Here is a 15,916-nt window from a genome sequence, read left to right as displayed (position 1 = left end):
CAGATTCATTTATTCTTTCATTCAGCAGACAGTCAAAAGGTGTTGGAGGCACTGTTCTTGGTGCCAGGATACAGCAATGAGTGAATAAGACAAAGTTCCTGATCTTAAGAAGTTTACATTGTGGTAGGCAAAGACAGATAATAAGGAAGTCAACAAATACACCAAAAAATACTAAATGGTGAGACGTGCTGTAGGAAAATGTAAAGTGGGGTAAGGAGAATAGGGAGGGTGTGTGTGTGTGTGTGTGTGTGTGTGTGTGTGTGTGTGTGTGTGTTGCTTTCTTTCTGTGGCCAGGGAAGGCTTCACTGATTAGGTAACATTCAAATGACACAATTTACTGGTTTATTACATATAGGTCATGAGAGAACGAGGTGTCTGGTTGGCTCCTGGGCTTTTTACTTGAGCAACTGGAAACATGGAATTGCCACATACTGAGATGGGGGATGCCTTACGGGTACAGACCAAGTTCGGGAAGTTGATTTTGGTCATGTGATATCAAGTAGGCAGTTAAATACACCAATCTGGAATCCAGAGGAAAGGTTGAGACTGGAGATATAAATTTGGAAATCTTCAGCTCCTGGGTGTTTTAAAACCCAAGCTAGGTGTGACCACCAAGGGATAAGTGTGGACAGAGGAGATTCGAGGACTGAGCCCTGGGCATGCCTCTACTGAAGGGTGAAAATGGTGAGGTGAAAATGGAGAAAGAATTGTTGATGAGGAAGGAGGGAAACCAAGAGAGCGGATACCTGGACACCAAGTGAAGAAAGTTTTTCAAGAGGAGGGAGTGAGCAACTGTGGAAAAACAATACTGATAGATGCTGAGTATAATGAGGCTCAAGAATTGACCATGAGAGGGGCGCCTGGGTGGCGCAGTCGGTTAAGCGTCCGACTTCAGCCAGGTCACGATCTCGCGGTCCGGGAGTTCGAGCCCCGCGTCAGGCTCTGGGCTGATGGCTCAGAGCCTGGAGCCTGTTTCCGATTCTGTGTCTCCCTCTCTCTCTGCCCCTCCCCCGTTCATGTTCTGTCTCTCTCTGTCCCAAAAATAAATAAACGTTGAAAAAAAAAATTAAAAAAAAGAATTGACCATGAGATTTGGTTGTGTAGGGGTCGAGGCCCTCACCAGAACAGGTTCTATGGAGAGGAGGAAGGAGGGGAGGCAAAAGTTTGATGCCAGATTCTGAGAGAGACAGAGATGTTGTCTTAGTCATTGGGTACTGTTTTTGAAGAAACCAGCTATAAAAGACAGTTTGAATATGGACTAGATATTAGGAAACTATTGTTAATCTTTTAGAAGCGAAAATAGTAGTATAGTTATAATAATCTTAGTCTTGACAGATACCTACTTAAATGTGTAGGGGTGAAGGTTTGTGACGTCTGCAATTTATTTTCACACAGCTTAGCAAAAAAACCATATATAAAAATATATTTATTTATTCAAATAGTATACAGAGAGAGTAGAATGTTAACATTGATTGCACTGGGTACATGATGTGTTCATTGCACTATTCTTTCAACTTTTTGATATGTTTGAAATGCCTCTTTATAGAAAATTTGGGAGAAAATACAGACTCTGGGCCTCACTGGTGGCAAATGGAGCTTTTAAAAGGCCACAGGTGACTCTGCTATACCATCTAGGGATGAGATCCACTGATCCAATGCCCCACTGAGCATAAAACTGAGGTGTAAATAGTTGAAAGACTTTCCAAAGGACAGAACAAAGGCTGAAATTCATGTTTCTTGGCTTCCAGTCCTGTGTTCTTTCTTATATATCCTTTAAAGGAATTTCCTAGATAAGAAACCTTACCCTCTTAAACACCTAAAACTCTTTGTCAGCAAACTGCACAAGGTAAGGAAAGATTTGGGCACCTACAGGGCACTCAGTTGTTAAAGTCAGATTATCAAGAGGACTGAAAATTATTAGAGGGTGAAAAAACTATAAGGTACGAAGGGCAAGGGCAGTCCTAGTTTTTACAAACTTGAATTGTATTGAAAAGCTAAATTTTCTCTTTTAAATAATTTTATTACTTTTAGTGAATATAATCCATGAGATTGAATTTTATTTCACACATTTGTTAAGATTTAATATATAGACAAAATCATAGATGAGGAAAAAATCTGAAAGTCTTGATTGTTAGTTGGGGAATGGGGTTACAGATGAAGCTCCTAGTGTTGAAGGAGCTCCTTGCAGAGAGAAGTGAAGAACTGAAGATGCAGATTAGGTCCCAATGTTTAGTGGGAAAGGCATGAGTCTTGGCAGTCAGACAAAATCTGGGTTCGAATTCTGACTCTGCCATTTACTAGTTTTGTCACATTAGGCAAGGTATGTGAGCGCTCCAGATGAGTTATTCAGTCCCTCTTGCAGGCAACTGTGCTGGGTGCTCTAATAAGGCACGTTAACATAAGATACGCAAGGTCGTGCCCTCCTAGAAATCCAACAGATAATTAAGGAACGGGGGATATTCAGGTGGAGGTTCTAACCCTGAAGGGACTAAGAGCAGCTCTTAACCAGGAGGAGATGAAGTTGGGCCGGAAGAAGCAAAAGAAGGCAACATTTTAAGGAAATATGCGAGAGCCTGGTAGTCTGGAGCAGCTGAGAAACACATACATAGCCTGTGGCTTTAATGCAGGTGGTTGCGATTATTTAGTGAAAACAAGTATGGAAAGACCTAACTCTGCCCCGGAAGTAAGAGGCAAGGGTTGGAGCGCGAACCCTGAGCGCTTTTAAACTCCCTCTCTAGTAGAGAAAGGGAGTTCAGCCTCCACCACTACAAAGATAAAACAACTAGCTCATACTGAACACAAGCAAGAGACAGCGTCGGGTCTGGAGGTTTATTTGGGAGGGGTGGGGGGCGGCGTGGGGCGTGGCTTGGAGCAAATCATCACGTTCTCTTCCGGAACAGGCCTGTGCCCCGGAAGCAGTTGCTTGTTGAGTGCTTTCGGGCCGATTTCGGAGACTGTTGGGGGAGTTGTCGCCATGTTCCTGTCCGCGGTCACCTGTAAGTGGGGATGGAGGCGGCGGCAGGGACTGCGGCAAGGGCGGGAGGCCGTGACAGGCAGGCTTCGGGACGGTGCGGGTTTGAGGGCGCGCGCCGGTCGGGAACCTGCCGCTGCGACTTGCCAGGCCTTCAGGACTACAGCGTCCGGCATGCTCCGCGGCACTCCTCCGTGGGGCTTGGAGGTCTCTAGTGCTAGTTCTTCATCCCTTTGCGGTCGCAGGGACGGTCGTGTCTGGTCAGCAGGAGTAGGGTGCTTTCCCGGTCCTTCGTAGGGATGTGTCAGCAGAATCTCTGCACGTCCGAACTGGGGGGGAAAAAAAAAACCTCAGAATTTTTATTCCACTCGTTTCAAACTCTGAAGACGAGGAAATGGCTTGAGAGAGGCAGTGACTAGGTCAATACAGCTGGGCTGGGAAAGAAGTGTTCTGGCTTCCCAAGGCAGCTCTTTTCTGCACCAGGCCAACTGTTCGATTAGATTTAGTTTCCCTCCTCCACCTCATGTGGTTGCTGAAATTTGCATGGGTTAACTTGTCAAACCAGAGGCTTGTTCCAGTGCAAATATTTGCACCTAGAAGAGGAACATGTGGAGCAGATCTTAGAGCGATTTGAAAAGTAACCAGCCCCACTGAAAAGGGATCGTGCAAAGCATTACATCCAGAATTGTGTTGGTTTCATTGGATCTTTGTCTTCTTTCCAGAATCTTTGCGAGATCCCTACAAGCTAGGGAGTAGTTACTTGAGTGACAACCCATGGCATACTTCTATAACTTACATTGTTTATTACAGACATATGAACTTTGCATAAGAAAGATAATAAATTGATATTTTCTTTTCTCTTTCAACCTTTCCTTTCTGCGAGAAAGTTGCCAAGAGCAAGTCAAAGTAAGTAAGGTTTTTCTTTTTCTTTTTTTTTTTAACTTGTTTATGTTAGATTTGTTTTTCCAGCTCCTGCCAGTACATCCTTATATTAATTAAACTAAGCATTTGGTTTCAATTTTCTGAAAGTTGATTTGAGGATTACTTGGTGAATCGTTTTGGGTCTATGAACGCTTTCAGAAAATATTTTTCCCCCTGCCCAACTGATCTACCGAAGTGAGCCATTCAGATAATTAAAGGAGCTCTTGCTCCCTTGTTCCTGAACAAACCATCAGGGTTCCCATGCTCTCTTTGGAATACTACCATATTTCTGTTTCTTCAAAGTCAGGTCGAAGGGCCATTTGTTTGGAGGCCACTACAGGAATCTAGCTGAACAAGCTGTGATTTGATTGAACTACAGAGTCAGTTTTGATGAGTTGTGTGATCCTTTGCATTCATAGAATAAGCATTTCAAAAATAGCAAAGATTAAAGATTCCATGCTGTACCAGAGAGACTATAAATACCAAACTGGCATCTCAAAATAAAATTTGTAGACAATAACTGAAGTAAGATTTTCTGTGTTAAAAATAGAATTATTTTCCAGAAAAAAAAAAAAAAAGGAAAATTCTAAAGCAGGCTTTACTTACAACCCAAGACATATCACAAATCTTAAAACTAGGTTTTTGGATTAAAGTTAATGGAAAACATATAAGTTAGTGCTTTCTGCCAAATAGCTTTTATTCATGCAGCTTTTCCCACAATCCAGTTTACTTATGTTAGAATTCCCACGTCTAAATTATGTAGGAATCTCCAGTGCCTCTGGTTTCTTTAGAAACCCTGCCTCTCATGTTCTTTGTATCCTTCTTATGACATCTGCCAAATATGTCTTACCTTATAGACTTTGTGTTCACCACTCACCTTCCATACTATACTGTTGGTTCCTGGAAGGGGCGGTTGCAGCCTTATAGAGCTTTGCATTTCCCACAGTGCTTTCCACAGAGTAAGCGCCTAATAGGTATTTGTTAAATCTTTTTGAATGAAGGACTAATTATTGTCTTTCTTTTTTTTTTTATGTTTGTTTATTTTTGAGAAAGAGCGTGAGTGGGGGAGGGGCAGAGAGAGGGAGACAGAGAATCTGAAGCAGGTTCCAGGCTCTGAGTTGTTGGCACAGAGCCCGACTTGGGGCTCGAACTCATGAACTGTGAGATCATGACCTGAGCTGAAGTCGGACGCTCAACCGACTGAGCCACCCAAGTGCCCCATGGCCTTTCTTAATTAACAAATATTGTGTACCTTTTATGTGTGAGGCACTGTGCTAGACGTTGAAAGGGATGCAAAGATGTGTACTGTATTTTTTTTTCATTTTACTTTTTTTTTTTTACATTTATTTATTTTTGAGAGACAGGGAGAGACAGAGTGTGAGCAGGGGAGGGGCAGAGAGAGAGGGAGACACAGAATCAGAAGCAGGCTCCAGGTTCTGAGCTGTAAGCACAGAGCCTGACACGGGGCTTGAACCCACGAACCATGAGATCATGACCTGAGCCAAAGTCGGACACTTAACCGACTGAGCCACCCAGGCGCCCCGATGTGTAATGTATTATAGATGCTACAGAATCTCTTTGGAATAGTTAAGAAATAAGATAGCATGGTCTACATAGGGAAGCCAGACACACGAACAAGTAACAGTACAAGGGATTAAAAGATCTAGTGAGGCAAAACATGAACTTTATGCTTTGGATAGCTATAACTTAAACACAATATGAGGGGGAACAAGATTTTGCATGTTAATAGTGTAAAAGTTACCATCCTTTTATTTTGTCCCTGTCTAATTTTACTCCGATTACACACATCCTGGAAGATAGGGCTCTTTTGTGATAGCCAGCTTTATGATTTCTTGACTAGCCAGCTAGAGTTACCAGCACTTTTGTATTCCCCCTCCCCCCCCCGACTTCTCCTTCTAAGAGCTGAGTGTCTGAGTCTGTTCCACAGCGTGGTTTGATTGTTCTTGTTGCTTGTTTAGTTGATTGCCAAGGTATTCTATAATAGAACAGACCTTGGAAATCAGAACCATTGAAATTGTGATTTATGGAAAATGTAGGCTGTCTTAGAACTGAACCTTTTTGGGTTGATATCCCACAGCTAATACTACTGTACAGAGTTCTCAAAATGTGTCATCCTCCCACGACTGATTTTAGTTTATTGCCTCAGCTTATAATAGCTTATTTTTAAATCTTAGAACCATTCTGGTGAAAATGCTAAGCCAAGCTGGGACAGGTTACTCCTTCAACACTAAGAGAAGCCGACTACGGGAGAAACTGACTCTCTTACATTATGATCCAATTGGTAAGATTCAGATAAATTACTCCACAGTAAATTCAGATGCTTTCAAGGCCTGTTGCCCTTTCCAGACTGATGCTGAACGTCTTTTGGCCATTTTTGTGGCCCCTCTGACACTGTAGCATTCAGTCAGCAAGTATATGTTGAGTGTTTACTATGGTGCCACTTACTATCCCAGGTGGTGCGATACACCAGGACACATTCAGGCCCAGTCCCTGCACTCTTGGTACATACAGTCTGTTTTGGAAGGGAGAGAAAAAAAAAGAAAAAAAAATGACGTTCTGCTGAGTGCTTTGAGAGACACAAGCAGGATGCTGAGATACACGATAAAGTTGGGGAGAGGCAGATTCCACCTTTATCTTATTCTTGAATAGGATAGATCTGGTAAAGAAACCAGCTATGTAAACAGAATAGGTGATATTGTTCTGGAAACGGAAGGAAAAGAGTGTCTTCAGAAGGGGAGAGAATATTCTCCTGGGATCATTTAACAGTGGCAGGCAGTTAGGTCCCGATTTGAATTAAAGGAGTATGGTATCTATATATTGATGGAGGAAGTTAAGAAATGTCATTTGTACTCTCTGCTAAAATGCCATAATAAATGGTAACTTTAAATAGTCTCGGTAGGTAGAAATATTTGTCCAGAAGAGACAAGTGTTTCCAAGGCAAGATTGCCTGCTTACAAAAGACAGCAGCTGATTGCTATTGGTAGAAGCCCAGTTTTGTTTTTGGGTTTTGTGAGCAGAGTTATGTGAAGTAAACTAGCAAACCAATGATTTATTTTAAAACTCCAAGCCATTTGCTTAATTTTTGTGCCCTTGATTCTGAACAGCCTCTTTATAAATGTTTCTTAGTAAGAACTGTACTGGAGCTTCTGGGTTGGTGAACACGTATTGACTATGGGAGAGTGACCTGTGCGCCCCTTGCCCACACCTATGCATCACTTCCATCTGACTGTTCCTGAGTTACTAATAACTGGTAGATCATGTCAGAATTTTCCTTCTTTTTTTAATCATGCTGTATTATCTTTAATTAAGTATAAAGACTTCCAATCATATCACCTACAGACCATTTTATCCACTGCTCTGGCCGCCAGTCTCTTGTTTCTCTCTTCAGCAATGGTGAGGCAGACACCCTTTCCAAGGGGGAGAGAAAGCCACGGTTTGTTGCCTTTGCCAATAACAAAGATGTTGGAGAGCCAAGTGGCAAAGCTCTTGCATTGGCATCTTTCACGTCAGCTACATCAAAAGAACCAGGGTGTCTCTCTCTCTCTGTTGGTGATTATACCAATTCTTCCCAGGTTGGCATCCCTGGTCACCACTCACAGATTACCAGTGCCAAACTTGATGAAAGCAGTAACCTTTCCAGTCTCCACCATCAGTCTGAATGGTGTCCTTCACCTTGATGAGGAGATCAGCATAGCAGATGATGCAAGCATAATGGGTGACCAGGTGAGGGATTCCTTTTGTTCCCACAAAGATCTTTCTCACTTTGCACAACTTATACTTGGCCTCCTCAGGTGCAATATTATGAACAGCAAAGCAGCTCTTGGTGTCACAGATCAGACAGAAATTCTCCCCAGTCTTGTCAATGTTGATGTCATCCATAAAACCAGCAGGGTAGGTTGTTATCAGTTGGGATCTTGCCATCAATCTTGGTAAAATGCTGCATACTGATCTTTACTTTATGTGCTGTGAGGGCATACTCAAGTCTGTTCCTTAGGAAAATGATGAGAGAGAGATATTCTCTCAGCTTATGGGGACCAGTAGATGGACAAGGGGCAAACACATCAGTTTATCCAGCATCCAGTCTTTGGAGCTGCTACGTGCTTCAGATGCTTCTTGGGACCACAAGCCGTGGCTGTACTGGGCTTGAAAAGAGAGCAGAATTGAGCTGAATTGTAAGACACCCACTTGGTGATCAAGATTGAATTGGTACCAGAATCTTATTTCCCAAAATTAATCCATTATATAATGAAAGATACTTAACCTCATAATCAACTTTTTCATTAACTAAGAATAAGACTCTCACTTCTGGCCAAGATGGAATAATAGGAATCAAATTTCCCTTCCCACTGGAAACAACAACAAAAGGACAATATTTGCAATAAAAGACCATGATCCCTGAAAGAAAGGAAACAGACTAGTGCTTGTGAATAACCAGACAAAATGGAAATTTCTGTCTTCTTTGCTTACCTACACAAGTCTCCTATCTTCATATGTCATGAACACAAGCACCTATACTCTCCAGGCGATCTCCATGTTCTAGATGAAGAATTTTATGCAAAGGATTTTAATCAAGGACACAAAGCTAAAGTACGTTTCAGAACAAAGATTTGAACTGAAGACTCTCTGACTCTAAACCCTGGGCCCTAAATTATTCTATGTAGGGACCTATGAATGGGAGGTTTTACGGGAGGCTAAAACCGACCTACCATTGCATGACTTCTGGGCAGGCATTAGTGCCAATCCTGACTAGCAGCTACATTCACAGCTGCCTTCAGAGTTTGTACAGAAGGTCTCATGACCGCTGTTGTACCATTCATTATGCTGCATTCATTCATCAATGTCTAAGAAAAATAAAAATAGTATCGCCTGCAAAAAAACCCACAAGGGCCCTTACCAGTGTGAGGAGCATATAAAAAAGACTCTTGAGAAGCCCAGTTGTCAGCTTAAAATGGGATGATTTCCATTCTTTAACGGAAATAAAATTCTCTGCTGTTTTTACAGTGTTAAAATTTCTGGTCATTCTTTATCATAATATAAAAGGAGTTCTAGGTTTGTACCTGATGATTGGGAGTCTGAATTCTAGGATGTGACCACATATGGTAGAAAAATTATTACAATGATAAGGTATGTCTCTTAGTCCTTTTGGGTTGCTATAACAAAATACCACAGACTAGGTGGCTTATAAACAACAGAAATTTATTACTCAGAGTTCTGGGGCCTGGGAAGTCCTAAGTTCAAGGTGCCAGCATGGCTGCTTTCTGGTGAAGGCCCTCTTCCTGGTTCATAGCCTGTGTCGTCGTCTTGTCCTCACATGGAGGACAAGGGCAAGCAAGTATTGTGGGGTCTCCTAATAAAGCATTAATCCTGGTCATGAAAACTCCACCCTCATGACCAAAGCACCTACCAGAGGCCTTGCCTCCTAATGCCATCGTATTGGGGGTTTAGGATTTCAACATATGAATTTGAGTGGGGGGGGGGTACACAAATATTCAGACTATAGCTATATGATAGAGTTGGTGTGATTTTTTTCTCCTGATTTCTTTGTATCAGCTGGTAAAAGCTCAAAGTGATGAACTTTACAGAAAGTAATTGTTTTTCTAGCATTTAGCTCTTTTAGAATTTATATTTAGGAACATGCACAATGTTAATAAATGTTAGTTGAATAACCTTTTATGATATTTTCAGCATGAGAATGTATTGGGATTTTCATCCTTAGTACGGAGGTGTTAGGAACTTATTTGTCAAATTGATTTTAAGTTTTGAGATTGGGAAAGAATACTACAATAAACAGTTCTGATCATAAGTTGAAAGTAGGAGAAAACATCCATAAAAGACTGTTAGAACTTTTCTGATAAGGAATGGTCTAAGCCTTCACAGCACAACTTTGTCCTTTTCTGAAGAAGAGAATGTTCCGGGATAGTGGACTGCCTGGCTTTCTGCCCATCTACTGAATGCCCTACAGGCTAGCATGATGATGTTTGCCTTGGGGCCTGCCCCGTTGCCCAAGGTACCAGATAGCTTGGCAGTTCTCCCAACATATTTTACTGCAGTGAATAAATGACTAGTTTAAGGGTAATGTTTTGTTAGTCTGCTTTATAAAGGAAATCAGTAAGGAAACAGAAAAGTTCCCAATTATTTGAACATTTCACAGTATACTCTGGCTAGAACCAGCCTGTCTCTTCAGACTCCTTTTCTCCATATAAAACCAGATGCTAATTTCCAAGGAGGAAGGACCAAATGCTGAGGCATAAGCTTATTAAACTTTGTTGAATATATGAAGGCTTATCATAAAGAAAATGAAAACTTGTCATTTTTGATCCCTTGGATGACTAAACAAGACAATATAGACTTTAATTGAAGCAGAGTTGATTTAGGTTAGACGTAAGGAAAGAACTTGACAGATTCATTCTTCTATGAATTCAGCAGCAAATATTTTGACAGAAAATTAATTTTTGTTTATGATCATGGATAGCAGTGTATTATTTCAGCTCAACTGTGTATCTAGCAGCAACCCTATGAGGGAGATGGACTTATCCCCACACAGGGAAGCAAACTGAAAGCAGAACATTTTGAGAAATTTGTCCAGGGACTCACAGCAGATATAAGTGGTAGAGCCAAGGTTGGAACCCAATCTTTCCAACGCCAGGCTCCCTATTTTTTCTAGTACATGGAGCCAAAGTAATCTTCCTAAAATTTTTTTTTTTTTTTTAATTAGGATCTTCCACTGGGGTCAGCCTAGCATTCAAGGCTATGGAGCCCTACTGTCCTCTTACCTCTTACCGCTTACCACTGTTCCTTGGTACCAGATGTGTATTCCTTTTATAGTTCATCCAAAGGCTGCTCTTTCAGGGACCAAAATTTCCCTGTCCGTGAGGTATTCCCTTACTGGTCCAGTCCCTTCGATCTTTAGGGTCCTACTTCCTGGACATTCAGGGGCTCTGCTCATACTTCTATAAACTCGACATTGCTTAGCACAGTTCTGTGGACTGAAATATTTATTCTTTGGAGTAAGAGAATGAATTCAGTGAGTGAATCCGAAATTTTTCATGAATAAAGCCTTGCTTTACTGATCTTAGTCACTCCTATTCTGGGTAATTTAAATAGTCTCCTGATTGGTTACCAGTGAGATGGGTTCTGGTTTTCTTTTTAGCCATTTTTTTAGTTCCATGTAGAAAAACATGGAAACATTTTCTGCAGTGAATCATATTGTTTGATGGGAAACTATTGTGGTTTACCATTTTATAATGCTTTGTAGTCCCTCTTAGACTTTGAAGGAGCATCAATACTACTTTTAAAATATTAGATAATTCAGAATATATTAAAAATACCTCTGTACAGTGTAATAATATATTTTGTTTTTTTTATTAACATAGATAAAATTGTGTTGACCAGTTAATAGTTTTTTTTTTAATTTTTTAATGTTTGTTTATTTTTGATAGAGAGTGCAAGTGGGGGAGATGCAGAGAGAGAGGGAGACACAGAATCTGAAGCAGGCTCCAGGTTCTGAACTGTCAGCAGAGTCTGATGCGGGGCTCGAACTCACGAACTGTGAGATCATGACCTGAGCTGAAGACCGACGCTTAACCGACTGAGCCACCCAGGTGCCCCCTGGCTAATAGTTTTTAAATCTGGCTGACCATCAGGATCATCTGAGGTTTTGTAAAAATGTAGATGTTCAGTCCTCACTCTAGATGTATTAGACCAGACTTAGGGTAGGGGTGGAGGTGAGAAGTAGGAACGTATTTTAATTAAGCTCCCTAGCCTATTCTTAATCAGAGAGCTTGGGAATCTCATGTATACAGTATCCATATTGATTATAGAAGAAGAAAAACCGTAGTGAAATGTCTGTGTGATCGGGGTAAGTGAGGGGTGTTGTGTTGTAGTCCTCTGAGTTCCTGGATCTTCCTGGGTGCATTGTTTGCTTTTGGATTTTTGGCCAGGAAAAAGTAGGTGGTGAGAGACCGAGAGACAGAGGGAGAGAGATATGTTGGAAGTTAATGGAGTACTATAAAGCATTATACGAACAGTGAAAACCTTACTGCCCAGCATCCAGTCTCTAGTCTTTCATCTGGGCAGTTACTACTTTTGTGTTGGCTTTCTTTCAGAGAACTGTACTGTTTTGATATTTTCAGTAATGGGATTTTGGTTATAATTTTCATTCTTTTACCATACAAGAAAATCAGTTTTTGGGTATATTAAACCATCTCTGGAAAGTACAAGGTTTAATGTATATTTACTCTTCTGGCCAGACTGCCTTTTGCTTGGTCTGCTCAGTTCTTGCTGCTTTTTTTTCCTCAGTCCAGCTCTTAGTCTCTCTCCTGCAAGAGTGTTCATTAATTGGGTGAAGACATTGGATGTTCTCCATTTTTTGCTCCTAGTTTTGCTTGTTAATGTGGATATTTCACATTGAGTGAGATAGGACCTTGTGGTGTCCCAGAGATGCCACTGATTGGCTGGTGAACCTTCCCTTGATTTCCTTACCATTTTCTCCAGGTTTCTTTGGCCTCTGGGATTGAGGAACCGAGTTTGCAAATCTGCTCCATCCTCATGTGAAAGGAATAGTAAAATAAGAGAAAAGAGAGTGCTTGTGGTCTGACACACATATTTTTATTTAAAAATGATGATGATGCTTTTAGTTTTCTGCTACAACCCATTTTTCTCTTACAGTGAAAACAAAAGTCCTCTTTGTGGAACAGAAAAAAATACGCTCCCTCTAAACAATGGATTGAAAATGAATTTGATTTATAAATGAGAAGACTGAGGGCGGGATACTGATTCAGAAATTCTGCAGCGTGTAATAAAAGAAGAGGAAATGGCACGGAATCACTGCCTCCTGTGATTTGAAGGCCATTGTGAAGGAAAACAATGGACTGAAAGAAAGTTCTTCATATTAGGACATATATCATTGCATCACATTTATTTATCTTTCTGGATATTTTTATAGCCCTTAATAAAAAATATTAAAATAGCGTGTACTATTGTCTCTTAGTGATGTTTTCCCCCACTCTTTGAAATAAAAAAAACAACTACATTACTAAAGAATAAGCATTGTTTCATATAAAAGAAAGTTTCCATAATGAAACTTGTGCAAGACTTTCCAGTCTGCTCCTCTTTGTACTTCATAGGAAAGGCAGAGTCATTCTCCAGAGTGATCTTGAAAAAACTGTGTAATAACAGAGGTGGTAAGGGTGAACAGGAATGAGAAGGGGGCCAGCCTTGTAACATAAAAGGAATCATGAGAACTTTCATTTTGTTTTGTGCTTATATAATTAGGAAAAATGCCATTGGTCTGTATTCTCAAACTCTGGTCACTGAAACAGTAGTTAGGAGTTTCTAGGAATGCTTTGGACTCCCTTTATCTCCTAGATTTCCTTTTTAAAAAAAATTATTTGTTTTTATTTGTTTTAATAAGAAAAGCTAGAGTGTATTTCCACAGAGCTATGACTGGGGCTTCTGGGGCTTGGTACCACACAGCTAACCAGCTTGGAAGTTCCACTGATAATCCCTCATTCACGTAAGGACCCCTGCCCTACCCAGATCCATATACTTTCTCACTCAAGCTATTTATTGTTTCCTACAGATTTTCAGTAAGAAATCTGAGTTGAAATCTGCATTCTTTTCTAGAGATTATTTAGTTTTCTCCTTTATATATCAAATTTCTGACTGAATGTGAGAAGGATCAGCTTTTATTTTGAGCTCTGCTGGTTCATAATCTTACCCCATTTAAAGCATTTATCTAGGAGAATGATAGCGTGCCCACCATGGCCTCAAGCATGACAAAGCCAATGCTATTCCAAAATAACAGGTGTGTCTCCCCCCCCCCCCCGCCCCCGCCCCCCGCCCCCACCATGGCTCAGTCTGTGGAGGATGTGCAGGAGTAGCTTTCTGAAAATGGAATTAGATGTAGACAGTTGTTGAGCCTTCGTGGCTTGTGGCATTAAAGTCAATAAACTATTTTCTGGCATCTTTTGTTAAAACTTTGGTTCAAAGCAATGATAGGTGAGATCTTGGCTATTTGTAGGTTGAAACTATATGTAGTGACTTTGGGTTACAAGAAAAATTCTTCACCTGATCCTAGCTAAGTCAGATGTAAAGGGTCTGTGACATGTATGAATCGCCTTTTTTTTTTTTAAACCCAAAACAACATAAAATCTGGCTTAACAGATGACTTATCTATTCAGCACATGAGCTGAACATGGCCCACAGGTGGTGTTTACATTTTTAAGTTTTTTTTGTGAGAGAGAGAGGGTGCAAGTGAGCAAGGGGCAGAGAGAGAGAGAGAGAGAGAGAGAGAGACAGAGAATCCCAAGAGAGGCAGAGGGAGAGAGAGAAGCAGCACTCACTGGAAGCGGGCTCATGCTAACCCCAAGCAGGGCTCGAGTTCACCTGATGTGGGACTCAAACTCACAAATTGTGAGATCATGAACTGAAGTCAGATGCTTAACGACTGAGCTACCCAGGTGCCCCCATGTTTATGTTTTTTTAAAAGTATGTTTTGTTTTGTCTTGAAGTTTATTTGTTTATTTTGAGAGAGAACAAGTGCAGTAGGGGCAAAGAGAGGGGAGAGCGAGAATCCGAAGCAGGCTCCGCACCATCAGTACGGAGCCTGATGCGGGGGCTCGAACTCACAAACCGTGAGACCATGACCTAAGCTGAAATCGACTCAGACGCTTAACCGACTGAGCCACCCAGGCATTCCCCCATGTTTGCATTTTTAAAAAAATCAGTTGCTGACCCTTAAACATCGAAAAGATTTCAATAAACATCCAGACTTCTGGCTTCTCTTGCAAAACAGAAGCTTTGACAACTCCTAACACTGAATGTCAGCTGTCCTTCTTAGGAACTGCTTGAGGTCCAATTTCTTGTGCCCTCTTCCCTCATTTAACATTCTCTGCTCTGGAGCTTAAGTTCTGGAGAGACAAATGAACAAACAGGTGGGTAATAACTGATACGCACAACAATGAAGCAGGTGGAGAGAAAGAGGGAGTTGTTGGTGTTGGGTAAAGGGTGTCTAAGGGAGGCCTTTGATAGTAACATTTGCACACGTGAGGGAGTAAGGCACATCAACTTGTGGGGAAAGAGTGTTCTAGGCAGAGGGCACAGTAAGTGTGGAGGCCCTGAAGTGGTTTGAGTTGGGTAAGGAGGCCAGTGTGCAATGAACGTAGAGGGGAGAATGGGTGGAAATGGCATGGGAAGGGAGAGGGGTGTAGGATATAGATCATATCGGACCTTGTATACTGACTCTGCTGACCGTTCGTGGAGCCTGGAGCCTGCTTCAGATTCTGTCTCTCTCTCTCCCAAAAATAAACATTAGAAAAATAATTTAAAAATAATGAAAGCTTGAGTATGACTTCATAAATGAACATATTTGCAAAGAACAGAGAAGAGGATATTTTATAGTAAGCTGCTAGCTAAGAGCCACCCCCTCCCCCAAGTACATTTTATTTCCAAGTACATTTATTTTAGGGTTAGTAGCAATCAAAACAGATCAAGTGGCAGGTCTTTTTTGTATGGATAAGATGACTGTGTTCCTGCAGCCTGGACGCTGACTGCTGCGATGAAATTGGCTCTCTTGAGCATTTCTTCCAAGGACAGATTGGGGTAGTAAGCCAGGTAGAAGGCCAGAGCCCCCACAAAACTGTCACCAGCACCCTGTAATTAAAAGCATAGTTGTGGAGATAAGCATGTAGTCACCTGTTGCCCAAACTGTATTTTAACAATATTTAAGTACACTTTTTGATGTAGAAGATTTTTAGGTAAAAGGATAGTACAGAGGTTTCCATACGCCCCATATCCAGTTCTGTTGTTTGGTAACATCTAGTATTATGGTACATCTGTCATAATGAATGAAATGGTATTGATATTAGCTGAACTCCATACTTGATTTGGATTTCACTAGTTATGCTTAATGTCCTTTTTCTGTCCCAGGATCTCCTCCAGGTACCCTATTAATTTAGTTGTCATTTCCTTAGACTCTTGTAGGCTGTGACAGTTTCTTGGACA

The 15,916-nt window shown here is 41.2% G+C and overlaps 2 protein-coding genes across 8 annotated transcripts in view; one reads left to right on the top strand and one right to left on the bottom strand.

The window, feature by feature from the left end:
• Nucleotides 1-282: 282 nt before the first annotated feature.
• Nucleotides 283-12,888, top strand: MRPL33 (mitochondrial ribosomal protein L33). Of its 3 annotated transcripts, XM_045447319.1 has the most exons (5): nt 2,901-2,996; nt 3,859-3,877; nt 6,088-6,194; nt 7,476-7,636; nt 12,581-12,888. In XM_045447319.1, the coding sequence occupies exons 1-5, from the start codon at nt 2,975-2,977 to the stop codon at nt 12,581-12,583; spliced, it is 312 nt and encodes a 103-aa protein (XP_045303275.1). In that variant the 5' UTR covers nt 2,901-2,974; the 3' UTR covers nt 12,584-12,888. The 3 variants fall into 3 exon arrangements, with proteins under 3 accessions (XP_045303278.1, XP_045303275.1, XP_045303276.1); XM_045447322.1 differs by lacking the exons at nt 6,088-6,194; nt 7,476-7,636 and adding an exon at nt 283-684; XM_045447320.1 differs by lacking the exon at nt 7,476-7,636.
• The window catches only part of RBKS (ribokinase), a 100,981-nt gene continuing 91,585 nt past the window's right edge, over nt 6,521-15,916 (bottom strand). For 3 of the 5 annotated variants that reach the window (XM_045447315.1, XM_045447317.1, XM_045447318.1), the window contains one exon: nt 12,499-15,565. In XM_045447315.1, coding sequence (XP_045303271.1) covers nt 15,392-15,565 — 174 coding nt within the window. In that variant the 3' untranslated portion in view covers nt 12,499-15,391. Of the gene's footprint in view, nt 8,051-12,498; nt 15,566-15,916 lie in introns of those variants that run through there. The other 2 variants (XM_045447313.1, XM_045447316.1) reach the window with 2 other exon arrangements.

The sequence above is a fragment of the Leopardus geoffroyi genome, chromosome A3 (genome assembly GCF_018350155.1).
Source record: "Leopardus geoffroyi isolate Oge1 chromosome A3, O.geoffroyi_Oge1_pat1.0, whole genome shotgun sequence".
Lineage (NCBI taxonomy): Eukaryota > Metazoa > Chordata > Mammalia > Carnivora > Felidae > Leopardus > Leopardus geoffroyi.
Note: the sequence above shows the minus strand (reverse complement) of the source record. Positions and strands in the feature narration are given on the sequence as shown.